This window comes from Elephantulus edwardii, unplaced genomic scaffold (genome assembly GCF_000299155.1).
Source record: "Elephantulus edwardii isolate Elephantulus edwardi_28Jun2011 unplaced genomic scaffold, EleEdw1.0 scaffold00061, whole genome shotgun sequence".
NCBI classification, from domain to species: domain Eukaryota; kingdom Metazoa; phylum Chordata; class Mammalia; order Macroscelidea; family Macroscelididae; genus Elephantulus; species Elephantulus edwardii.
In genome coordinates, this window is record NW_006399811.1 from 15,359,825 (window position 1) to 15,384,800 (window position 24,976).

General features: G+C 37.7%; 1 protein-coding gene across 2 annotated transcripts in view; it reads left to right on the top strand.

Annotated features, from left to right (window-relative positions):
• The window catches only part of SMG7 (SMG7 nonsense mediated mRNA decay factor), a 107,874-nt gene that overhangs the window by 60,005 nt on the left and 22,893 nt on the right, over positions 1 to 24,976 (top strand). For both annotated transcript variants that reach the window (XM_006887753.1, XM_006887754.1), the window contains 8 exons: positions 408 to 525; positions 2,425 to 2,557; positions 14,644 to 14,815; positions 16,181 to 16,252; positions 18,525 to 18,675; positions 19,025 to 19,160; positions 21,316 to 21,478; positions 22,111 to 22,267. In XM_006887753.1, the coding sequence (XP_006887815.1) occupies positions 473 to 525; positions 2,425 to 2,557; positions 14,644 to 14,815; positions 16,181 to 16,252; positions 18,525 to 18,675; positions 19,025 to 19,160; positions 21,316 to 21,478; positions 22,111 to 22,267 (1,037 nt within the window). In that variant the 5' untranslated portion in view covers positions 408 to 472. The remainder of the gene's footprint in view (positions 1 to 407; positions 526 to 2,424; positions 2,558 to 14,643; positions 14,816 to 16,180; positions 16,253 to 18,524; positions 18,676 to 19,024; positions 19,161 to 21,315; positions 21,479 to 22,110; positions 22,268 to 24,976) is intronic.

Here is a 24,976-nt window from a genome sequence, read left to right on the forward strand (position 1 = left end):
GATTTAGAATAATGAAAGGACTGCTTTGGACAGTGAAGTATAATTATAAGAGTATACAGATCAAGTTGGCAGTCCTTTCAGCAAATGAACCATATGTGAGGCATATGGCTTCTTGGAATATGAGTAGGGAGTACTCCAGAACCAGAAGCACACACACCCCCTCCACACCCCCAGTCTGTTTCTGGTATCATGATTTTATTTCACAGCTAAAGAAAAATGTATGTATAAACTAGATTTAGTCATTAGCCAAAAGGTGAAACATATTAAAAAAATTTGGCAACAGTATTTGGTATGCACTTAAAGGAGGTTTTTTGCTTTGGAGACTAGAGGGGGAAGAAATGATGAGTATAGTGTAATGTCTTAATTAGCTATTTATCAGTCTACATTTGTGTTTTTGTTTTACACAGATTCTAAGCTGGGTCCAGCTGAGGTCTGGACATCCCGGCAGGCTCTGCAGGACCTGTACCAGAAAATGCTAGTTACTGATTTGGAATATGCTTTAGACAAGAAAGTAGAACAGGATCTGTAAGTATTATTTGAAAAATCCCTGTAATACCAAGAATCTCATCAAGACTTTAAAAAAGAACAGTTTGGTGGTAGCAGTTTTATTCAGTAAAAAGAAATTCTAATACCTTTCCCCCCTCCTAAAAAAAAAAAAAAAAAATTGGTCATTGTTGTTATGTGCCGTCGAGTTGCTTGTGACTCAATAGTGATCCTATTTATAAGAGCCCTAAATCCTGTTCTATCACTGTCTCCAACAAACTTACTCCCACTACCCCAGTCGCTGAATCAATCCCATCTCAATGAGGGTCTTCCTCTCCTGTGCTGTCCCTCTACTCTCCCAAACATGATGTCCCTCTCCAAGGTCATTAGTGATTTTAAAATTTATTTCTTGGGAGGTAAGAAGAAAAATGTTGAGCATTAAATCCTCTTAGGTCATTAGTGCTACTCTTTTAGGATTATAGCAGAAAAATAAGTATCTGCTTCAGGTACTTAGAGATATAGTTAGAGTCTCTGTATTTAGTCCTACATTTAACTGTGATAGAAGTCTAACTTTTCTATGAACTTTCACTAACATCACAACAAAAAGTTTAAAGAGTTGGCTTTAGGAAAAAAAAATTTTTGTTCCAGTTTCTCCCAAAGAAAAATGTATTTGCATTATAAAGAATGTTCTTTCTTTTAATAAAATAAAAGATGTTTTCCTTCCCCCCCCCCTTCCACTAAGATTAAGGAAAGATTTTATGTATTTAGGCTATTCCACTTGTTCTTTCTATGAGGAATGAAATGGCAGATGACAAGATTTTCAAGTGAGTAAATGAATTGCTTTTGTGGAAAGTCTTGCCTTTTAAATTAAGGCAAGAATCTTGGCCTAACGGAAACTTAAACAGTCAATTAAGATTATCCTATCTGATACATGCCCATTACTTAATGTTATAATAAATATTAGTTCTTTCTATCTTCTACATCTTTCCTGGATGCTTTAGTAACAGAACCAAATCACCACTAGTCACAATCCCTATCTTAGTCAAGGCTAAGATGTCACAAGTGGTTCTGACAGAATGATTGTCCTTATAAATCATTTAAAATATTCATTGCTCTAGGGTCTCAAAAATTTGACATAATAAGGAGTTGGGTACTTTCCAGGTAAGTTATAAACCCTTTGTCTCTGTTGGCTTCCTTTAATCAAATTAATCTTTTCCTTCCATTTTAATTCTAGATTTTATCTTTGTCTTTGTTTTGTTTTGATTTGGTTCCTTTTCTGTGATTTCCAAGTTAGAGAGCAATTGTATTTTACCATAATCTTGATTAATGAAAGGCATTTTTAACAAGTTGTGATATGCAGTATTTTTGCATTGCATTACTCTTTAAATAAAGGTAGCCCAAATTGGTACAAAGCTTCTATTTCCAGTTCTAAAGAAAATGTTGCTCACAAGAGAACTAATCAGTGCATTATTAAATAGAACAGTGCTATGGAAAGTAGCTTTTAGGGAATAAAAAATAAGGGTTACATTTTATAAAATCTTCCTTTTTTCCTCCTGTGTGTAGCACTTGATAGAGTATAATTAATTGGTTTTAGCTATATTAAAATTTGTTAATAATTTGTTTTTACTTTGGTCTTACCAATTTTATTCTGATTTTGTACTGGGATTCCTAAATATGCTCTAACTATAATAACTCAGAAATCTAGTAGCAGCAATTTTAATGTGATCATTTGAGAATTGCTAAGTGTTTACTAAGGTGGTTCAATTCTTCGGTGTGTACAGTTTTGTTCAAAAAGGAACATCAAGTTATATAAATAAATGCATACTATTAATACAGGTTTATTGTCTAGTGTGTTAAAACAGTTCTTTCTTGTTCTCAGGGGGACCAATGTCTGCCCAGTGAGTCACTGCTATACCAAATAGAATTAAATTTTGTTTTCAGCTGGAATCATGCCTTTAAGAATCAGATCACAACACTTCAAGGCCAGGCAAAGAATCGAGCAAACCCAAATCGGAGTGAAGTTCAGGCGAACCTTTCTTTGTTCCTAGAGGCAGCTAGTGGCTTCTATACTCAGGTGAGTTCTGCAACATATACCAAGTTTTCAAGAACTGGTGGTTAATATTCTGCGTCTTATTCATGTAAGCACTTTGCGTAACCACTTTGTGGGCCTTCCAGGGCTTGATTGCCTGTAATTCCAAAATATATAAAAAGATCTCAAATTGTTCACTGTGGGACCTCTTTTGAAAAGATAAAGGTTCTGCTTCTAAAATGGGTTGTATTTTTGTTTGTTTGTGTGTTTTTTTATGTTGGAGGTATATCTGACTAGAAAAGGGATTTTGTTGTTGTTGTTGTTTTTGAGTTGAACACCACTCATAGCGACCCTATGAACAAAAGGCCTGAAACCCCTCTACAACTGTTGCCATTTATCAAAGTTCATAGAGTTTCCAGAGGCAAGATGTTTAGGTAGTAGATGTCACTGCTGCTTCTAAATCTGTCATAGAATGTTATTGGTTGAGTCACCTGTGTTGCATAGCGACCCTATGTACAGCACCTCTGAAGTCTTCCCTGTCCTGAGTCAGTCTCACTAATTGTGACACACCAACCCTCATCGCCCCAGTTACTGTATCAGTCCATCTCATCCGGGGTCTCCCTCTCCTGTGCTGTCCGTCCACCCTTCCAAGTATGATGTCCTTTTCCAAGGACCAATCTCTCCTGACCACGTGCCCAAAGTAAGAGCTTCAAAATCCTAGCCTCCAATTTTGTTTTCTTGGCAGTCCATGGTATGTTCAAGACTCTTCTCCAGCACCACCACTTGAAGGTATCTATTCATCTTCTGTCAGTCATTGTCCAACTCTCTGAAGCATAGCAAGTTATTGAAAAAACCATGACCTGGATTAGGCACATCTTGTATCAAGACTGACATCATTGCTCTTCAGCACTCTGGAGAGGTCTATGACAGAAGATTTTCCCAATGCAAAAAAATTCGTCTTTTGATTTCTTGACTGCTGGTGTTAAGAGTGTTGATTGTGGATCTGAGCAAGCTGTAATTGCTAACAACCTCAGTCTCTTCTCCATCTGTTACGGTGCTGCCAATTGGGCCAGTGGTGAGAACCTTTGTTTCCTGATGTTGAGCTTCAGTCCATATTAAAGACTACAGTTCCTGACCTTTTACAGCAAGTGCTTCAGGTCTTCTTCCGTTTCAGAAAGTAAGGTTGTAGCATCTGCATTTTGTAGGTTGCTAATGAGTCTCTCTCCAATCTTGATGCCTCCTCATAAAGCCTTGCTTCCTAAATGATCTGTTCTGCATACAGATTGAAAAGGTAAGGGGACAGGATGCTTCCCTGATGCATGCCTTTTCTGCTTTTGAACTGTGCAATGTTTCCCTTCTCTGTTCTGAGGACTGCTTCTTGGTCCAAGTATAGGTTTCATATAAAGAACGATCAAGTGTTCTGAGATTCCCATTTTCCTCAAGGTTAGCCACAGTTTATTATGATCCACTCAGTCAAATGCCTTTGCATAGGCAATGAAACACAGACATTCTTCCGGTACTCTGCTTTCTGCCAAGATCTGTCTGACATTGGCAATAATGTCCTTACTGCCACAAGCCTGTATTACTCGTAGTTCTCTGTCAATGTACTGTTCAGGTCTTTTCTGGATAATCTTCAGCAAGCTTTTGCTAGTGTGTGTATATTAGTGATGTTGTATGATAATTTTCACACTCTGTTGGGTCACTTTTTTTTGGAATGGGTATAAATATGTCTCTATTCCAGTCAGTTGGCCAAGTCGTTTTCCTCCAAATTTCTTGGCACAACTTGATGAGCACATGCAGGGCAGCATCTTTTTGCTGAAATATGTCAATTGGTATTCCAGCAGTTCCTGGTGCTTTTATTTTTTGCCAAGTCCTTCAGAGCAGCCTGAACTTCTTCCTTTATCATATTAAGGAATGCATTAATAAAGAATAAAAATAGGGCAAGGAATGAGACTCGCTCATGATCCTAAGACAGGGAGTAGCATTGACTGCTATGATCCCAAAGACGGGCAACTTGAGTTTGAGGTCTCATATCCACCTAAGACAGGCAGCATCCCATATTTTATTATATTAAGAGGGAGGAGCTGTCAGGGCCTGGCTAACCTGCAAAGCAGGATCAGCAACACATTGTAAAAACAGCAGGACCACTCATCTTGGCTTGACTATCCCTTCTACAGTAAACAACTCCAGGAAGCAGTATGTTAATAAGAGTGACCAAAGGTCTCAGACCTTAGGGAATGTTATTTACAGAAACTCTTTGTTTCTTAGAGCTCTCAATAAGACGTGCTGTAAAACATCTTTGTGTTGTGCTGAGGTCTGCGAGTTCATGTTTGATCTACCAGTCAACATCTCAGATAAGAGATAATGCGATTACCCCTGCAGGCATGTTCCTAAGACATATACATACATACATACATACATACATACATACATACATACATACATATATATATATATATATATATATATATATATATATATATATATATATATATATATATACCCTTGCCAGAATAGTAAACTTGCTATTTGTCATCAGCAAAAAAAAAAAAAAATAATAAAAATAGTACTAGAGTAAGTATAAATTTAAGAATAGGTAGTAATTTTTAGGTCATATAGCCCTGGTATGTCCAGTTGCTGTACAGAGGTAACTTGTGGTCACTGTGAAACTGAACACTGTGACACTGATATGTCAAATGCGATAATGGTTACCCATGGTGGACAGTGTTCAAACAAGCTTAGAAGCAGGAGTGGCATTCACTTCCAAAATGGCTTGCCTCTGGAAACCCTATTAACCTGGAGAAAGGATGAAAGTCCTGTACGCAAGTGTCGAGGACTTTCATTCATAGGGTCATTATGAGTCGCCTATGACTCGACGGCACTTAACAAGAACAGTAATTTTTGAGAGTAACAGATGTATTGTGCCCAGTGAGAAATGGTCAGAATTAATGATGATAAGAGTTCGTAGTTTATATTTCCGTGATAGAATTTGGAACTTGAAATGCTTAGTAAACGCCTTTAGAAATAGAGTTATCTTTCCCCCAGTTTTAATTCTGAATCACACTATTACTCATCTCCATCTTCAAAGGCTTTTCCTCTCCTTACATACATCCTAATATCCTAATTCAGGCAGGGTATAGTAATAAGCACATCTAACTGTACAGTTATCTTTACTGTATGCAGATTCCCTTAGAAATCTTCAGCTCATTATTTGTAACAGGATTTCTTACTAATTTTATATAAAAGTATCTTGTGATGACAGGGCAAATACTTTGAAGGATATGGAATACTGAAAGAAATCTTTGGCCAGTTTTTCCTATGCTGCTGCCTGGCCCTTGCTATCTCAATTTTGGTAATATCTTTTATTTGAAAGAAGTGAAAAAGAATCCCTGAACTGGAAAATAACAGTTAACTCACCAGTTTATAGAGACTGTTTATGTTTTACTTAGATTAAAACCTTCATCACAGTTTTTATCATTGAAAACACTCAAGTAACATTCTTACTCTGAAAATTAATTTCTAGGGATGGCCTAGTGGTAAGGAGCTGCACTGCCAACTTGAAAGCCCGTGATTGAAATCTACCAGCTGCTCCACAGAAAAAAAATGGACATTCTCCTCCTATGCAATTTACTGCCTCTGAAAACCTCTTGGAAGGTTGGCTACAAGTCAGTTCTGACTTGGAGATACTCAGTAACATTAAGTTTTAGCTGTATGTTGTGTGCTGTGGAGGGAACCAACTCCTAGTTGCACCTCCACTGGGTTGTCAGAGCAGTTACTCTCATGGGAGGAGATTGCCCATCCTCCCACAGATGAGCTTGTAGATTCGAACCATATGCCTTTGGGATTACAGCACAACTTCTTGCCACTAGGTCGCCAGAGCACCTATATATATTGATACTTTGAAAGGGAGGTTTAGTAAATCATTAACCGGTTCGTAAAGCACATACTCAAAATTAATTCATTTTACAAGTAGCTTTCAAAAGCCTATTCTATGTAAGGCACAATAAAAGATACTGATAATACAAGGAAAAATAATACAGAAATACTCAGATTAATAGAAGATACAGATATTTAAATAAATATCCAGTATAGGAAAAGGAATGAATACATTATATATGTGGTGGTGTTACTGTTTTATAATTATAAAAATAATGCATACCAACTTCAAGAAATATGAAAAATATACAAAGATCGTCTAAGAAGCCTCCTACTCAGAATAAATTACTTCTATGCAATGTATGCAGTCTTCTATCTGGTGGCTAGTCTGTATCCTTACAGAGCCAGAGAGGGCACCCAGAGCCTGGCCTTGGTTCTAGAGCCTTTGGAGGTACTGCCTGAGAATTTCTTCAAAGTTATTGTCAATGCAAAATGTTATAAAATGAGATAGTTGATGGGTGAGCAAGAGATGTAATATAATCCCTTATTCATTCTTATCTATTGAAAATACTTAACATTGGAAAGTGCACACCTAAATACATACTTGAATATACTGCTGATGGAAAGGTAAATGAGCTTTTGGTAAATATACAGCAATAGTAAATACAGATACCTCCCCTGATTACTCAACATTACAAAACTTACTGTCGTTATGTGCCACCGAGCAGGAACCAACTTACAGTTGACCCTTGAGAGGGTTTTCAGAGGTTGTAAATGGCATGGAAGGAGACTGCCCATCTCTTTTCTATGGATTTGAAGTGCATGCCTCTGAGGTGATAGCTTAGCCCCATACCACTGGATACCACAGCATCAATTAAAAAATTGTTCCCCCCTCAGTCACTCAGCTGCCACCAAGGACTCAGCTACTTCCCCCTTGTGCCCCCTTTTCTCCTGACGTTCCATTCCCCAGCCCACCTTCTCCAGCTGCAGCCTTCTGCAGGCCATTATCCACCAAGGAAAAGGAATTGTATGTCTACTATCCAGAACCACTACTTGGTCCACGCCTTTGCTGATGCAAGTTATGGTGATAACTTGCTTTCATCTGGGACTGAGGATTATTTCCATGTAAGAATCCAACAGAGAAACCCTTAACAGCTTTCCATGGGATTGCTGATGATTATGATAAAAAAAAAACTAATGAAGGTGTTTAAGAAATTTATCTGCAACGGTACTGTAATTGAACATCCAGAATATGTAGAAGTAATTCAGCTACTGGTTGACCAATGCAAGAACATATGCCAGTTCTTCACTGAGATTGGACTGGCTCAGGACCACCAGCTGAAGTTCTTGGATTGTTTTTAAGTGGTTGTGGCTCACTGAAACTTAAGTGAGGATTTCCTTACAGTGAGTAGAAAATTTCCCTTCTTTCCCCTGCCACAAGTTTAAAACCTCACAGCTTATATAATGTAACCATTTGGGGTCCACTGCGAACTTGGACTAGTGTAACTCTTTTATGCAATAAACAAACAAAAAAGAAGTCCCCTAGGAAATGATTCAGTATTAGAGAAAATGCACTATATACAGACATTTCATCAACCTGCTTAACAATAGAAGGAAATGCTTACATTAGAATGTTTATAAAGGGAAAAAAACGTATAAAGCAGATAAACTCATTGCCAGCAAACTGGAACCAATTCATAGCTGACCCTCCTCCAAGTTTTCCAGAGGCTGTAAATCACAGAGGAGGAGAGTGCCCATCTTTCTTCCTTGGAGTGGCTGGTAAATCTGAACCACTACACAGTTACTGCCTTTGGGTTAGCAGTGCCACATGAAGAACATTAGCTTACTGGATAAGGGAGACCTTCTTTTTGTCCATAATGTCTCAGTCCAGGCTTGGCAGTCACAGGTGAGCAGAGGGGGACTGGAGGTGCCTAGAAGGTTAGTGTAGGGAGAAAGTAGAAACAGGACTACAGAGAGCTGCAGGAGTAGAGCAGATGGGAGCATCATACCCAGAGCAGGAGGCAGCAAGTGGGAGATGAACAACATGATCAGAGTTGCCATCTTTAGAACATTATTTTGGATATTGTGTACAGCTATTGCTTGTATATCAGTTTGTTATATATGTTGGCTTGCTTGTTGGTATGATACAAAAACTATGCCTTTAGTATTTCAAATGCCATCAAGATCGCTCACAGTAGACTGAATTTAGAGGAACTTTTAAGGTAAGCTAGGGAGCCAACTATTCTAAATAATGGCCCCATAAAAACTCCATGAATACCAAGGAAGCAGTTAAAGATTTTCATTTGCTGATGAGGCACTTCTAAAAATGAGATACACTTTAAAACAGCAATTCAAAAATCAAACAAGACTTGATGCTTCTGAATTGTGGCAAAGAAAACTGACTATACCATGGACTGGTAAAAGATCAAATAGCTCTGTATTGGGAAAAGTGATGAAACTTGAACTCACATACTTTCGAGTATGTTGTCAGGAGGAGCCAGTCATGCCTGAAAAAGTTGTTGTTACATGCCCTTAAGTTGTTTGTGATGCATAGCAACCCTCTGTACAACTCTGAACCCAGCTCTATCCTGATCCAACCTTATTGTATATCTCAATCCCACCCCCATTATCCCAGTCACAGAATCAATCCATCTCATCAAGGGTCTTCCTCTCCTGCACTGTCTGTCGCTCCACCCTCCCAAGCATAATGTCCCTCTCTAAGGACTGTTCCCTCCTGGCAACATGCCCATAGCATGTCAGAGGAAACTTCAGAATCTTGCCTCCAAGGAGCAGCCTGATTTCACTCTCTCGAGGACGAACCTGTTTGTTCTTCTAGAAGTCCATGGTGGTGGTGGTTGTTGATTGCCTTTGAGTTGATCATGACTCATAGCAACCCTATGAACAAAGGCCTGAAGCCTTTCTATCGCAGTCCAATGGTATGTTCATTATTTTCTCCAACACCACAGTTCAAAAGTATCATTTCTCCGCCTATCATTCCCTATTCATTGTCCAGCTTTCTCATGCATAGCAATTAATTGCAAAGACCATGATCTGGATCAGGTGCACGTTAGCCTCCAGACTGACATCATTGGTCTTAAACTCTCTGGAGAGGTCCCTGACAGCAGATTTTCCCAATTCAGTTTGTCTTTATTTTCCTGGCTGCTGATACCAAGAGTGTTGATTGTGGAGCCAAAGGCAAACTGAAGCTGTTAACCAACTCAATGTCTCAACATCTATCATGATACTTCCAATCGGCCAGATAGTGAGAATCTTTGTTTTCTTAATATTGAGCTTCAATCCAAGAACTTGGTTGGATGGTTTGGCACAGTGGCTTAAACGTAGATTGAGAAAATTGAGCAGTTTCATTCACTTGCACATAAGGTCTCCGTGAATTTGGATCCAGCTTGACTTGCACCTAACAGCATTGTGTGTAGAATGATTATCAAGGGTCAAGAATGGATGGTGGTAAAAATTCTACTTTAGTAACAGCACTAGATGAATTTTCAGTTAATAGTCTGTAGTACTTGCTAATGAATTGGATCATATAAATGAAGTCAGAATGAGAAAGGTTTAAAAGATGACAGTTACTAGCTTTAAGCAACTAGTTGAATTGGTTGTACCATTTACAAAGATGAGCAAAACACCTTTATCTACAAAATTAAAGTGAAACTTGTTTGAAATCTAAATGTAGCTGTTGGGTGAGGAAATGATTAATTTTTAAGTAAAATACTCTGGTGAAGACCAGAGTAGATTCCCATAAAGAACTTTGAATGGTTAGAAGTTGTTATTTTTATGTACATTGAAGTTGGAACGGACTCACCTGATCCTCCAGTGAGTTTTTAGAGGTTTTAATTTGCACTGGAGATGCCTATCTTTTTCCCAGAGAAGCTGGTGCATTCAAACTTCGTGCCTTTGGATTAGCAGCACAACTCCTTACCCTAAACTCAGTTAGACATTAGTGTTTAAAACCACATGACTAGGTATCAACATTTCCATATAAGAGGAGTCACTTTCACAATATATTAAAAATAAATCCAGAAGAGTGGTGCCATGGAAGCCAGCGAGCATAAGAAGTGATCAGCATCGTTGCTGAAAAGTAAAGTAAGATCGATTAAAAGTGACTGATTAGATGCACCGGCATATAAGTTATTGGTGAACTTAATGAATAATGTATTTCATCATTTAAAAGATTTTTCACATTTAACATCTCTGAAAAAAGGGTATGTTCATCTCTTATGTCATATAAGACAGTAGTTCAACTTCTATTGATGATATCTTGAACTGGAAAGTGAGTTTAGTACAAATGAAAATCTTAATTGGAGTGTACTGACTATCCACAGGAGTGTACTGACTATCCACAGTTATGCTTTCTGCAAAGATAGTTTTGACTTCCTTGCTGTCATTTTTGTTAACCATTTTTGAGTATTTTGAGCAGAACCAAATTTGTCGTAAGAAATTCTTATTGAGTGTTGATAAGTTGATAGTCACCAGTGGATCTGAGCTCTGCCGTATCCTGTACCAGCTTCATCACATCTCTGATATACTTGCACCCATTGCTATTGTACTCTCTTTTGCTGACCCTTCACCTTTCCTAGCATGATTTCTTTTTCCAAGGACCTAGTAATATGCCTAAAATATGAGATGAATCTTTACCATCCTTATATTCAAGATGCACCATAGTTGTACGTTCTCCAGGACATAAAATCAATCAGAAGACATTTTAAAGGAAAAAAAAAAAACCAAAAACTTAAAACTCATTGCTTTAGAGTCTGAACTGACTCACACCAGACCCTCCAGTGGGTTTCTTACACTAAATTTCATAGGAAAAGGTTGCCCATCTTTCTCCCAGAGAGCCAGCTAGTGGATTTGAACCTCCAGAGAAGCACTGCCTTTTGGTTAGGTTAGCCACATAACTTCTTCCAGACTGGACCACCAGAACTCCCTCAATGAGATAAGGACTTGTTATCACTGCGGTTTGTGTACAAAGCAATATTCTTCTGTACCTTCTGGTGTATAGAAAGTTATGCTACCAAGTCAAAGGTGGGTGATTTTAATCTGTGGCCCTTTGGCCTGGTTTTAATTGGTTTTGGTTAAACATTCTTCTAAGTGGTATAGCACTGGTCTGTCCATTTCCTATACAGAGGTAACTCATGTTTGCTGTGATGCTAACACTGTAACACCGATGTGTCAAGTGCAATAATAGTTACCCATGGTGGACACCGAATAAAACAAGCTTGGAAGCAGGAGTAGCACCCACTTCAGAAATGGCTTGCCTCTGGAAACTCTGTGAACTTGGAGAAACGACGAAAGTTATACAAGTGTTCAGATCTTTCGTTCATAGCGTCGCTAATAGTCGTCTATGACTTGATGGCACTTATACAAGTGTTCAGATCTTTCGTTCATAGCGTCGCTAATAGTCGTCTATGACTTGATGGCACTTAACGACAACAGCACAACCTTCAGTTATGAACAGAGCCCAGGAGCTATTCGAGTTACCAGTGCTCATGCACTCGCTATCATATATCACTCTCCAGTTGGGACCAACTCATAGCTGACCCTTCAGGGAGTTTTCAGATGCTGTAAATCACATGAGAGAAGATTGTGTTTCTTTTACTGAGTGACTGGTGGATTCAAAACGCTAGAGGTCCACCTTTGGATTAGCAGTACAATTCTCTATGGACTGCACCACCAGACCTCCCTAATACCAGTTAATTGGTTAACTCACTGACTGCTGTGACACTTAGCTTCCAGATCTATAAATACAGTGGTGTGACCAAATACTCTGATTCCCTTTTGGTTTTACAAATCTGTGAGTGGATTTTTAGAAAGAATGAGAGATACTTGTTCAGCTACTGTGTCATTCCAGTGACCAACTTTATAATGAACTGATTAGCTTGTTTCAGTCATGTGTCTAAATTTATATGAAATTGTAAGATACATCAGGTTGCATCCTGTAAAAAGGTAGAGTATATTTTAAGTAATAATAGTCACGTACAGTTTTATTTAACTTTTGAAACTGCTACTCCACCTCTTTCATTCCACTTTGTTACTTTCTTTAAATTAAATCATCTTAACCAGCCAGAATCTTTGCACAAATGGAGTTCTGACATTTTGATAATTTGAACAAATAGTACAGTGGTGCCAGACATTTCCCTCCATAAGGGGTGTAGGAGTACTCATGATCATTACCCCAAAACTGATTCTGAGGAGGGGAAGTCAGGTATACTTCTTCTCTCTGACAGTTTTACTGATTTTTTTTAATAGAAACCTTGCCTTTTTTACACCACTCTCTATTGGATTTAATAATTTACTGCAGTGGTCTTCCAGAACTCATACAAACCACACTATAGTTAGGGAGTTTATTAGGAATTAACAGATTATAATTTAAGATCAGATAACAATAATTTCTCAGCCATTCGCACGTGCACCTCTGCATTGGCCTGGTCTCTGCCCTGTTCAAAGTCTTCCAAAGCTCTTTAGCTATGCTAGTAAGTGCTCACAGATGTAGTTTCTGAAGGCATTTGACTCTTGAGTCAGTCCATCCACTATTGTCACCTTGCTCCATGGTCTAGGAAACAAGGTTGCATTGTCTTGTGTTGGTTTCTTGGTTCTGCTGAACTGTTCTCTGTCACCGTGTCTCACCATCTCATAACATAATGTATGTCTGTCTCTCTCTTGATTTCTCACTTTTGCTCATGAGTGTAAGTGATTCTCAGTTCAAGAACTCTGCTCCAAAGATGTGCTCTGTTTCTGGCTTGCCTTCTGATACTGTAAAGTTCTCTATAAGATCGCTGAGATTGTAACTTTAGCAGGATGGTAAAACCAACCATTCCCTTGTTTATAGATCCATATTCCTTATTTGTTTGGCACCAGACCTCAGGAGTTCCATGTATCTTATTTTCAATATTAATAGGCTGTCCAGTCCCCTTCTTGAACTATAAGTACCTTATTAGCATGGTATTGGCTTTTTGGCTATAAACTTCTTAAGAGTGGAAATTTGTGTGTGTAGGCTGGAGATCTTTGGTAAATACGTTTTTGAATGCATGAAATAAAGTATGAAGAAGTGTATGTGGACCAAGAATGGAAAGCACTGTGGGAGGTTCAAAAAAGCTTTTTGAGTGAAGGAGACAAAAAAGGAATGGTTGGAAAGAACTAAGTGAATATAATGTCAGCTGTGTTGAATGCAGCAGATAATCTTCAATTGTTTTGCCTACTTAGTAACTAGTTGTCCTATTGACAATTTCAGTAAAATATTGGTAGGTGATAAAGTGCTCAGGAACGGTTGTAAGAAATATAAATGTCTTTGAAGGAAATCAGTGGAAAGAGGCGAGCCATTGGGTGATTGCTAGATTGGAATTGGTAGAAGATTAGAAACCCTAAATGAGATGTGTTTGATAACAGTTGCTGAAACAATCAGATATATCACTTCTTGACTTTTTCTAAGTTGAAATGTGAAACAGTCACATAGCAATCATTGTGAGGATGGTAGGTTAAGGGTGGGTGTTTTGCTCTGAAGTACATAGAATTGCTGTGATAAGGAACTGACTTAATGACACCTAACAACAGCAGGATTCAGGGCCAAGGGAGAGGATTTTGATTTTGTTTTCTTTCATGTAGAAAACACTGGAGTATATTCATAGATCAAGCAAAACAATTTGAAGTTAAAAATAGAAAAAGGAGTGAAGGAGCCACAGGCAAAATGAAATAACAGATTCACACAACCAGAAATAAGGTTCTGTCATCCTTTAAGACTAAGAATGGTGGTCTAAATAGAGCCGAAAGGCTCTTTCAGATATATGATACTCTGATCTATTGTGTAGCAAAGACATGAAAGCTGATGTAGAACTTAAATCTCAAGAAAATCTTGGTAATACTTCATTCATCAGCTAGCATTTAAGTAAAATTTATAGCTGATAAATCTTTAGTGATTTTTCCACTTTTGTTTAGAAAGGTGTAATAGATGACTGAATAATTTCATAGCATTTCTTGCCGTTGCTTGCGGTGAATGTATTTGAAAATCGTAGCAAATTTTCTTGTTAAAAAATGTTGCTGTTACTTTAAATCTATGTCCTGGTTGCTGTAGTACTTGAGAATTCAGATCTCATTTATGATGGATGATTAGCAATCCTTTAAGCTATAGGTTTAAAAAGTTACCACATAATTTTCTTACTTGTCAGCAGTATATGATTAATGTCTCATGTACAGACCTTACTGTTTTGATTGCCAGCTAAATCTTGCTAATTTTTTTCTTTTAGTTATTACAAGAGCTGTGTACAGTGTTTAATGTAGATTTACCGTGCCGTGTGAAGTCTTCCCAATTGGGAATTATCAGCAATAAACAGACGCACACCAGCGCCATAGTGAAGCCACAGTCTAGTTCCTGTTCCTATATCTGCCAGCACTGCCTCGTCCACCTTGGAGACATCGGTGAGCCTTTAGTGTAAAGGAATTGATAATACATTTATCCTTTCTTCAGAGTATCAGACAGAAAATTTTCCTTTAAGTTAAACATAAACACAATTTAAATTTTTTTCAGAATAAATTACAAAATGTATCTTGAGAATCTGAAAATTTCTTCACTCACTGACTCTTGGCAAGTCGTAGCTGACTCCTAGTTCCCCTGTTTGATTGCCAAGGCTGTGTACCTAGCTGGAGGAGGTAGCCTTTGTCTCTCCTACTGAACTAGTGGTGGATTTGAACCACCATAGAGGTGTTGTCCTGGACAATTCCCTATAGACTACTCCACCAGAATGCCCTTAAAATCTCTTCATGTTCCAGGATTGGCCAAGGGTCTTTAAGAGCATAACTTTCATATTGAGATTTAAATTTTATTAGAGCGTTATACAAAACTGTCATTGATTGAAGCAGATACTAAACAGCAAAAATACAATCATAACTAAGTTTTGTAATTTTTCTAAATTAAGTCTGTTCTGTGCAGTTAGTTTTGGAAATTATTCCTTCTAACGCTGTACTGCCTTTTTTCCTTCCTTCATACTAAATGCTTATTTTTAACTTGATATATTTTTAAAATTTCTATTTCCGTTTTGTATATTTTACCTTGGAATGCTCTTTAACTTATTTGCTCTTGTTCATTCCTTTAGGGTGCCTCAAAAGGTTATAAACAAATTAACTATAGGATTATGTTTTGACTGTCCTCAAATAACAGGGAATGGACCATTACTACTTTTTAAGTCTTAAGATTTTAGGTTTCTAAATGTAGTAAATCATTGGCTTCATGAGGGGTTACATCAGAGTAAGCACTCAGTTGTACATGAGATCAGTAAGTAATATATTTAAATTGTTTTTGCTTGAAATATATTCTTTACCCACACATACGTAATACGGCAGGAGGCATTTTCAAAATCACTTTATAAGATATTGAAGAAATACATAATTTTCAGATCATATTATATAGTGTTTTTGTTTTGTTTTGTTTTGTTTTTAAGTGCCATATAACTCACCCCTTCTTGTGGGCCGGCTCCAGGTCACCAGCATAGTCCATAGTGGGAGCTGGTGATGCATGACACTGGAGGACCTGAAATGGGGGCTAGGTAAGCTTTAACATTGGTTCCATGCTGAATGTTCCCAAGTAAGGAAGGCTGAGTGGACACTTCACACATAATCCTATAGTTAATTTATTTTGAAGTATTTTATTTCTATCTTTACCCTTAAATTAACTAAAAGGTCTTTATTGTTTAGAACTTAAAAATATAGCTGTTTTGGAAATACTTCCTTTCTGGGATTGTGTTGTCATTTATATTGAAATGTCTTTTTTTCCCCCCTCACTTTTAGCTCGATACAGAAACCAGACCAGCCAGGCAGAGTCCTACTATAGGCATGCAGCTCAGCTTGTCCCCTCCAATGGTGAGTGGGCCTAATAACTTGAGTTTGACTATGAGACTTTATAGCAGAAAGGGAATGAACTTAAGTCCTATCTTTCAAGTTTCATGAAAGAAGTAGATGTTGCATTTCTATGTTGGTTTCTCATTAGCCAATCAAGTGTTCTGGGATTCCCATTCTTCTCAGAGTCAGCCACAGTTTGTTGTGATCCACACAGTCAAATGCCTTTGCATAATCAATGAAACACAGACATTCCTCTGGTATTCCCTGCTTTCAGCTACGATCCTTCTAACATTAGCTACAATATCCCTAGTACCACAACCCCTTCTAAACCCAGCCTGCACTTCTGGCAGTTCTTGGTTGATGTGCTGTTCCAGTCATTTTTGGATAATCCTCAACTGAATCTTGCTTGCATATGATATCAATGATATTGTTCGATAATTTCCACACTCGTTGGGTCACCTTTCTTTGGAATGGGAAAAAACATAGATGTCTTCCAGCCAGTTGGCCAAGTTGTTGACCTCCAGATTTCTTGATACAACTTGGTGAGCACATCTAGGGCAGCATTTGTTAGTTGAAATATGTCAATTGGTATACCATCAATTCCTGGGACCCTGATTTTTGCCTATTCCATCAAAGCAGCCTGAACTTCTTCCTTAATTGCTCATAGAATAATTATCTCTCTGTTGTTGTGTACCGTTGAGCCGGACCTGACCCATAGTAGATCCTCCAGTGGGTTTTCAGAGGCACTTAAACTCAAGAGAGGAGATTGCCCGTTCTCTCCCATGGAGCAGCTGATGGATTCAAACCTCAAGCCTTTAGGATTGCAGTGCAGCTTCTTACCACTAGGCCCCCAGAGCTCTAATTATCTCTTTTGTACCATTTTTCTCCCTGTAAAATATAATCTCTTTATTGTGTAAAAAGTAGTGGTTTTGTCTTTCATCTTATTTAGTAGTGAAATGTTAATTTAGTGAGATGTTAGTAGTGATTCTTCAGTTAAAGAAATTGGTATGTATTTGGTGATAATATTCCTGTATTATTAAATAGACTGAATTCTTTTTTTAAAATTTATTAATTTTAATGGAAGTTTACAGACTTAGGATTTCCAGTCATTCATTGTTGTACTTTTCTCCCTGCCCACCCCCTCCCCCCAAAATCACTCTTCTCCTTGAAAAGAAAAACTCTTTCATTGTTATACAGTCCCTCCCCCCAAGTTCACTCCACTATGCAGCCTTCACTCTGGACTTCTGTAATAACAAGAATACCCATTCATATATCCCTTTTAAACAGATCTCTCCCTGAACTGTTTCAATGCAGTATACATAATTCCTCTCCTCCTTTTCTGTCTTCCCTCAACCCTGATGTCAGTCCTGTTTTACAACAGTGGCCATATGCGATATTTGTCCTTTTGTGACTGAGATATTTCACTCAGCATGATGATGGCCTCCAGGGTCATCCATTTTGCATACTATTTCATGAGTTCCTTGTTTTTCAGTGCTGCATAGTATTTCCAGTGTGTGAATATGCCAGAGTTTCTCTGTCCATTCATTTGTTGGGTTGTTTCCAGCTCTTTGCTACTGTGAACAAAGCCACAGTAAACATGAGTATGCATATATCTGCTTGGGTGGCAGTGATGATTTCTTTAGGGTTGCATTGAGATTCTTATAGACGCTAAACCCCATGAGATAGTCTAAAGCAAAGATCAGCCTAGCCATACCATTTACTTTATCAATAGCTGCTTTCTCTATGCAATGGCTGAGTACAGTTAGACCCTAAGCTAAGTGTGTCTGATAGATTTGTAAATTTGCCCTCTCTTTGAAAAAATTGGACCATTTCCTACTGACTGCAAATTCTTCATCACAGTCACTTTCACTTGCTGCGTGTATAGCTTTTAAATCCTCAAAAAGGCATTGAACTTTTTCATGCACAAAAGCAGGACATTGAACAATTTCATTCTGGCTCAACCCTCTGCTGAGAATCTGCATTTTAACAAGAACTTGTGATCTATAAGCACCTGGCAATCTTGTCATAACATTGATTCTAACTCTACCTGGGGTAGAATGCACCTTTTCAGCATCATATTGAACTAGAATGAACCTATCAGAAACTCTAAGAGCTCTATGCACCGGTTCCAGTTTACCTACAAATTTAACGTAAAGATACACTTAGAATCATGAGGTTTAGCTTATAAAATGTTGCCCACTGTTCATTTGAGAATTTTAAAATGGCTACTTTTGTATTGTCGTAACAAGACTTTGTGCTTGCATTACCTTAGAATCTTAACTTTCTCTTCTAGGTCAGCCTTACAATCAGTTGGCTATCTTAGCTTCTTCCAAAGGAGACCATCTTACCACAATTTTCTACTACTGCAGAAGTATTGCTGTGAAGTTCCCTTTCCCAGCTGCCTCCACTAATCTGCAAAAAGCACTTTCTAAAGCACTGGAAAGGTAGGAGTGATTTCTTACAGAGGCCTTTGTGTAACCTGCTAGCCTTATCCCTCTAATTTTAATGTTCAGGAAAATAAGGGTTTGTTAGCATGATTCACTTATTTATGCTTCATTCCTTAGTATGCAGATATGTAATCCTAAGTTTATGTCATCCCTGAATTTTGACCAGTCAGCATCTAATTTGTTTCCAATAGGAAAATGTAGACTTTTGAATGTGTTACAGTGGAAAGTTTACATGCAGAGTTACTTGTACATTAGGTGTGACTTGTTTTTACAAACCAATGCCTTATCTAAGACATCTCATCTGTGTTGCTGCTTAGCATTCATGGATGTTTTTCTTTTATTGCAGCCGGGATGAGGTGAAAACCAAATGGGGTGTTTCTGACTTCATCAAGGCCTTTATCAAATTCCATGGTCATGTGTACCTGAGTAAGAGCTTGGAAAAATTGAGCCCTCTTCGAGAGAAGTTGGAAGAACAGTTTAAGGTTAGATTTCAAAACCAGAGAATTTTTTACCTCTTATTTCAGTCAAGAACCATAAAATATGGAAAAAACCTTTCAAGTTTTCATGACATTACTTAACTACATTCTATTACTGAAAATTTTGAAGCATGTGAAATTCTCACATAAGAGCATCCCCTTGCTTTAAATTTATGTGTCGTGTATATATAAAGAAATATATGGCAGTGTTTTCACGAAATAGCTACCACTTCACATAAAGTATCAAAACAGAGAAAATAAAAACTTCTTCCTTCTTAGATCCAAACCCTGTCATCTTTAGTTTTGGAAGATAGTCCCTATGTAACTAACTGTTGTTAGCTTATCATAGTCTATGATTCATTATGCTTCTGTCTTTCAGGAATTGTGGTAGTTTAAAGGAAAAGAAGGAGAATTTTATTTAACAGGAATATATTTTACTTGTTTGTACAAAGATATATATTTGAAAAATCACCTTTTGTTAGTGTAAGAAAATAGCATTTGAAGTATAATTAATAGAGAAATAAGAATTATACGTTTTCACTATTCAATAATTATATTTATCTGTTAGGTGTCATTTATTTTTAGACATTTGGATCAATAGTAAGCAAAATAATCACTGTTTTTTGGCTGCAGTCTCTGTCTTTAGACAATTGGACAGTTACCTGTAACAGCCTTACAGCTTTTCCATAATGTTTTCGAAGTCTCGTACTTTGAGATTCTAGAATTTGGAAGAATGGTTAGCCAGGTGTAGGTAGTATGAAAGGATTTAAGAATAAGATTGACAGCTCCTCTTGCGTAGTTCAAGTACAATCTTGCTTTAAAAGCACAGGGTTGAAGTAAATAAATGATCTCTTTAAGTTGCTTCTGGCTCAAGTTCTGTGAAAAATATATTCCCTAAATGGGAGAAAAGGAGCTCTGATAGCCTAGTCTAAAATTACACTGCCAACCCAAAGGCAGGCAATTTGAATCCACCATTAGCTTTGAGCAAGAAAGATAGGCATTTTTTTTTTCTCTCCTGAAAACCTGCTGGACGGTCAGCTATGAGTACATTCTGACTCAGCAGCAATACATTTTGAGTTTAAATGGAAGAAGGAAGAACTACCCTTATTAGTTCTACTATATAAAAGCTATATTAATCTAAAACTTAGACAATTCTTAATTTGGTTTAATTTCAAAGACTAATAACATTGTCTTCAAATGTAATATGTACACCTGTATAATTGTATATTGAACACAAATAAACTTTGAAGTATCATTCTAGCATTCTAATGTTAAATAGGTCATGAACCAGATCTCTCTTTAAACTTTACCTGGTATTGGAATAACAGAAGAGCATAACTGAGGTGATAATTTTAACATCATAATTCAAAGTTATTTCTAATATAGATAATATCACCCACTTGTAAGTTTCATTGTATTTAACCAACACTTTTTTTTTAAATAATTTTAATGAACATTTACAGAGGTTTTGGATTTCCATTCATTCATTGCTGCACTTCTCTCCCCGCCCAGCCCTCCCCCCTTAACCAACATTCTTAAGTAGAAACATGTAACTAAGTTGAGGTTCATTGATGTATTAAAACTGTTATGTATTTAGGATACAAGGCATTTTACTTCTACTAAATGTATCATTTCTTGATCTATTTTTCATAATGATTTTCCTTAACTGGTTTTTAATGTTTGAATAGCAAAAACTAGGAATTGGTATGATTTCATTCTGTGAGTGGCATTAGCTTACTACACAGTGTAATTTACATTTTATTGAACTACAGTTGATTAATTAAAGGTGATAGGCTTTATCGATTTGTAAGGTTTATTCTTTCATTGAATATTGAGTAATTGGTCTCAAATAGAGAGAGATTTATCTGCATTTCTTGTAAAGCAATTTCTATTGAATTAGATGCATAAACTTATTGATGCATCCTGAAACTTTTTTTTACATTAAAAGATAAAATGCAGAACCTTTGTAGGGGCTTAGTCATTTTGGGGTTAATATTTTTCAAGGCAGAAATTCAGCATGAGGAGCATTATATCCAGTTAAAATGGTAGAACTTAGAACAATTTATCTGTGAATCTAAATACAGATTACCAGTTAATTTTTGTGTCAAAAAGACTTCTTTTCTCAATTGTATATATACAGCATTCCTGTCTTCTTTTACAGAGGCTGCTATTTCAAAAAGCTTTCAACTCTCAGCAGTTAGTTCATGTCACTGTCATTAACCTGTTTCAACTTCATCACCTTCGTGATTTTAGCAATGAAACGGAGCAACATAGTTATAGTCAAGATGAACAGCTGTGTTGGACACAGTTGCTGGCCCTCTTTAGTGAGTATAAAACCATTTAACTTTGGACTTGCCAGTTTCTTTTTAAAAAATAATCTTGGCCATTTTCATTATTGAAGCAAAATACATACATAAGAAGTATCCTATATTTATAATATTGACTTAGGAGGGATCTGAATTTTAAATGACAGTCTTTCCTTTGCTCATACTGCTTCATTAGCTGTATCTATAACATTAATATTTGTTGTTGGTTAAGTGCTTTCGAGTAACTTGTAGCCCATAGCAACCCTGTATGCACTGGCTCTGAACTCTGCTTTATCGTGAGCTAACCTCATCATCTCTGACAACACCCATCCCCATTAACCCAGTCACTGAGTCAATCCATTTCATCCATGGTCTTCCTCTCCTGCACTGTCCCACCACCCTCCCAAACATGATGTCCCTCTCCAAGGATTGGTCCCCCCTTACAACATGCCCAGAGTATGTCAGATGGTGCTTCAGCATCCTTGCCTCCAAGGAGCAGCCTTGTTTCACATAGAAAAAATAGCCTTTTTAGATGGATACTTGTATGTAAGATGTTTATTAAGCATTCTACTACAAAAGGTTCATGAGCATATTTTCATTTTGATACTTTGAAATAGTTTAACATTTACAAAATATATTTTATCTTTAAGTGTCTTTTCTTGGCATCCTGTGCAAGTGTCCTCTCCAGAACAAGTCTCAGGAAGAGTCCTATAATGCCTACCCCCTTCCTGCAGTGAAAGTCTCCATGGACTGGCTGAGACTCAGGCCCAGGGTCTTTCAGGAGGCAGTTGTGGATGAAAAACAGTAGTAAGTATTTAAAGTTGTATGCTTGATAGCGTGCTTTGTTTGCATGGTTTATTCATAGAACTATAAAAATTGCCTTCTAAAAACGTTTGGACAGAAGACCACGTTGTATTTTATGCCTTCTCTGGAAATTGAGCTGAAGACTTCTTTGTGTATTTCCCATTTATTATTTGTTTGAATTCAAGTCAAGGATTTAGAACTTAAGCATTTCTGTACCCTCTTTTTTCCAGTTGGCATACATGGGAGCAGATATTTTTCACAGTTCAAAGTGAAATGAGAATAAACCAAATTTGTTTCTGTATTATTGCACTATTCCCAGTTCTCTGTTTAGGAGTTGAAAGGAAGAAATTTTTCTTTTATTTTTCTCTACATAAACTTCAGCGATACCTTTTAGGAACACCCACTTTGAGTTCTGTTTGTTCTGAGTTTATGAGTAGAAGCTGTTTTGGCTTTCATTGTGTTTTCTTTAACCCCTGCTTAGAGTAATTCTGGCGCTTAAATAGGACCTATTGATTTTATCCCAGTCACTGAGTCAATCCATCTCTTTAAAGGTCTTCCTCTCTTGTGCTGTCCCTCCACCCTCCCAAGCTTGACAGTTGTCTTCAAGGACTGGTCCCTCCTTGGGGATAGGTGTTTCAGAGGCAATAAGATTGGCACAGGATAGAGCAGGTTATAGAACTGTTGTACATAGGGTCACTTTGAGTCACAGGCAACTCGATGGCACTTAACAACAGCATTGATTTTTTTTTTCTCAAGGTTTTTTTTTTTAATTTATTTTATTTCATTATTTTTTGTGTGTACCGTCAAATCAGATCTGACTGGTACAGGAGATTGTTCCTCCTTCTCCAGCAGAGCATCTAGGTGGATTTGAACCGTGCATCTCTGATATTGCAGTTGCAGCTTCTTGCCACTAGGCCACCAGAGCTCGCCAACAGCATTGATTTTGCAGTGACAAAAACTTTCACATTACCATGGATTATGGCAATAAATTCCTCCAAGAAGTTTTTACCATGAATAGAAGCTCCTCCCATGGATGGTGAATATACTTGTATATCAAAGTATGTACTTTGTATGTACATACTTTGATATCAAGGTATGTACTTGGGTTCTTTGATATATAAGCATGTCCACCATCAAAATATGTATGAAAAGAGCTTTCTGTTCACTACAAAAGCTTCTTGGAGGAAGCTGGGCTCTATGAGGAGACGCGTGGCATTAGGATTGGTGGAAGATCTGTCAACAATCTGTGTTATGCAGATGACACAACCTTGCTCACTGAAACTGAGGAGGACCTCATGCACTTACTGCAGAGGGTCAAGGACTGCAGCCTTCAGTATGGACTGAGGCTCAGTGTCAAGAAGACAAAAATTCTCACCACTGGACCAATTGGTAGCATCAGGATGGATGGCGAAGAGATTGAGATTGTTCACACCTTCAGTTTGCTTGGCTCCACAGTCAACACTCTTGGCACCAGCAGCCAAGAAATCAAAAAAACGTATTGCGATGGGAAAGTCTGCTGTTAGGGACCTCTCTAAAGTACTCAAGAGCAACGGTGTCTCTCTGGAGACGAAGGTGCACCTGATACAGGCCATGGTCTTTGCAATCACTTGTTATGCATCAGAGAGCTAGACAATGACTAGGGAGGACAGAATGAGAGTTGACGCCTTTGAGCTGTGGTGCTGGAGAAGAGTATTGAATGTACCATGGACTGCCAAGAAAACAAACAGATTTCATCCTGGAGAGGGTTAAACCAGGCTACGACTCCTTGGAGGCAAGGATTCTGGGGCTTCGTCTGACATACTTAGGACATGTTGCAAGGAGAGACAGGTCTTTGGAGAGGGACATCATGCTGGGTAGATTAGAGGGACAGCACAGGAGGGGAAGACCCTCTATGAGGTGGATTGATTCAGTGACTGGGTTAATCGGGATGGGTGTGTCAGAGACAATGAGATTGGCACAGGATAGAGCAGGGTTTAGGGCTGTTGTACATAGGGTTGCTGTGAGTCGCAAATGACTCGATGGCACATAACAACAACAATATGTGATGGTAGATAAAAGGGGATGATTTTGAAGTACCTGCTTTGTGGTCCAGCCATATTGATGCAGGGTCATAGCCTAGAAAATGGTTGAACTATAGTTAAGACCCTGTAATTCCCTGTATTTCTGTTTTTTCCCCTTTCACCTCTTTTACTATTTGCTTGCAGAATTCTTTATAGGCTGGGGTTAATTATTTTGTTTTGTTCCTATATAGTGACCCCACATATTAATCCTAAAGTAAAGGATTAGCTTTATTTACAGTGTTTCTTTTTGTAATTCATTCTTCTTACTTTCTTTTGAATTTACCATGATCTTTAGAACTCTCACAATTTAGGCTGTTAGAATCCTGAATTAAGGTTGCTTACTCTTGAGAAAGACGCACTTTCTGTTTCATCTGTGGAGAAAGATCCCTTGTCTCTTCTGAGTTTTCCTCCTGGGCAGCCTTCATTTTTGGTTTGGCATCTCCCTTTGCTTATCTATGTAATTTCTTTTCCATGTCAATAAAGGTTGACTTGAAAAATACTTTCCACTAATTTTGTCTTACTTAATATATGGATGGCGAAGAGATTGAGATTGTCCACAGCTTCAGTTTGCTCGGCTCCACGGTCAACATTCTTGGCACCAGTAGCCAGGAGATCAAAAAATGTATTGTGATGGGAAAGTCTGCAGTTAGGG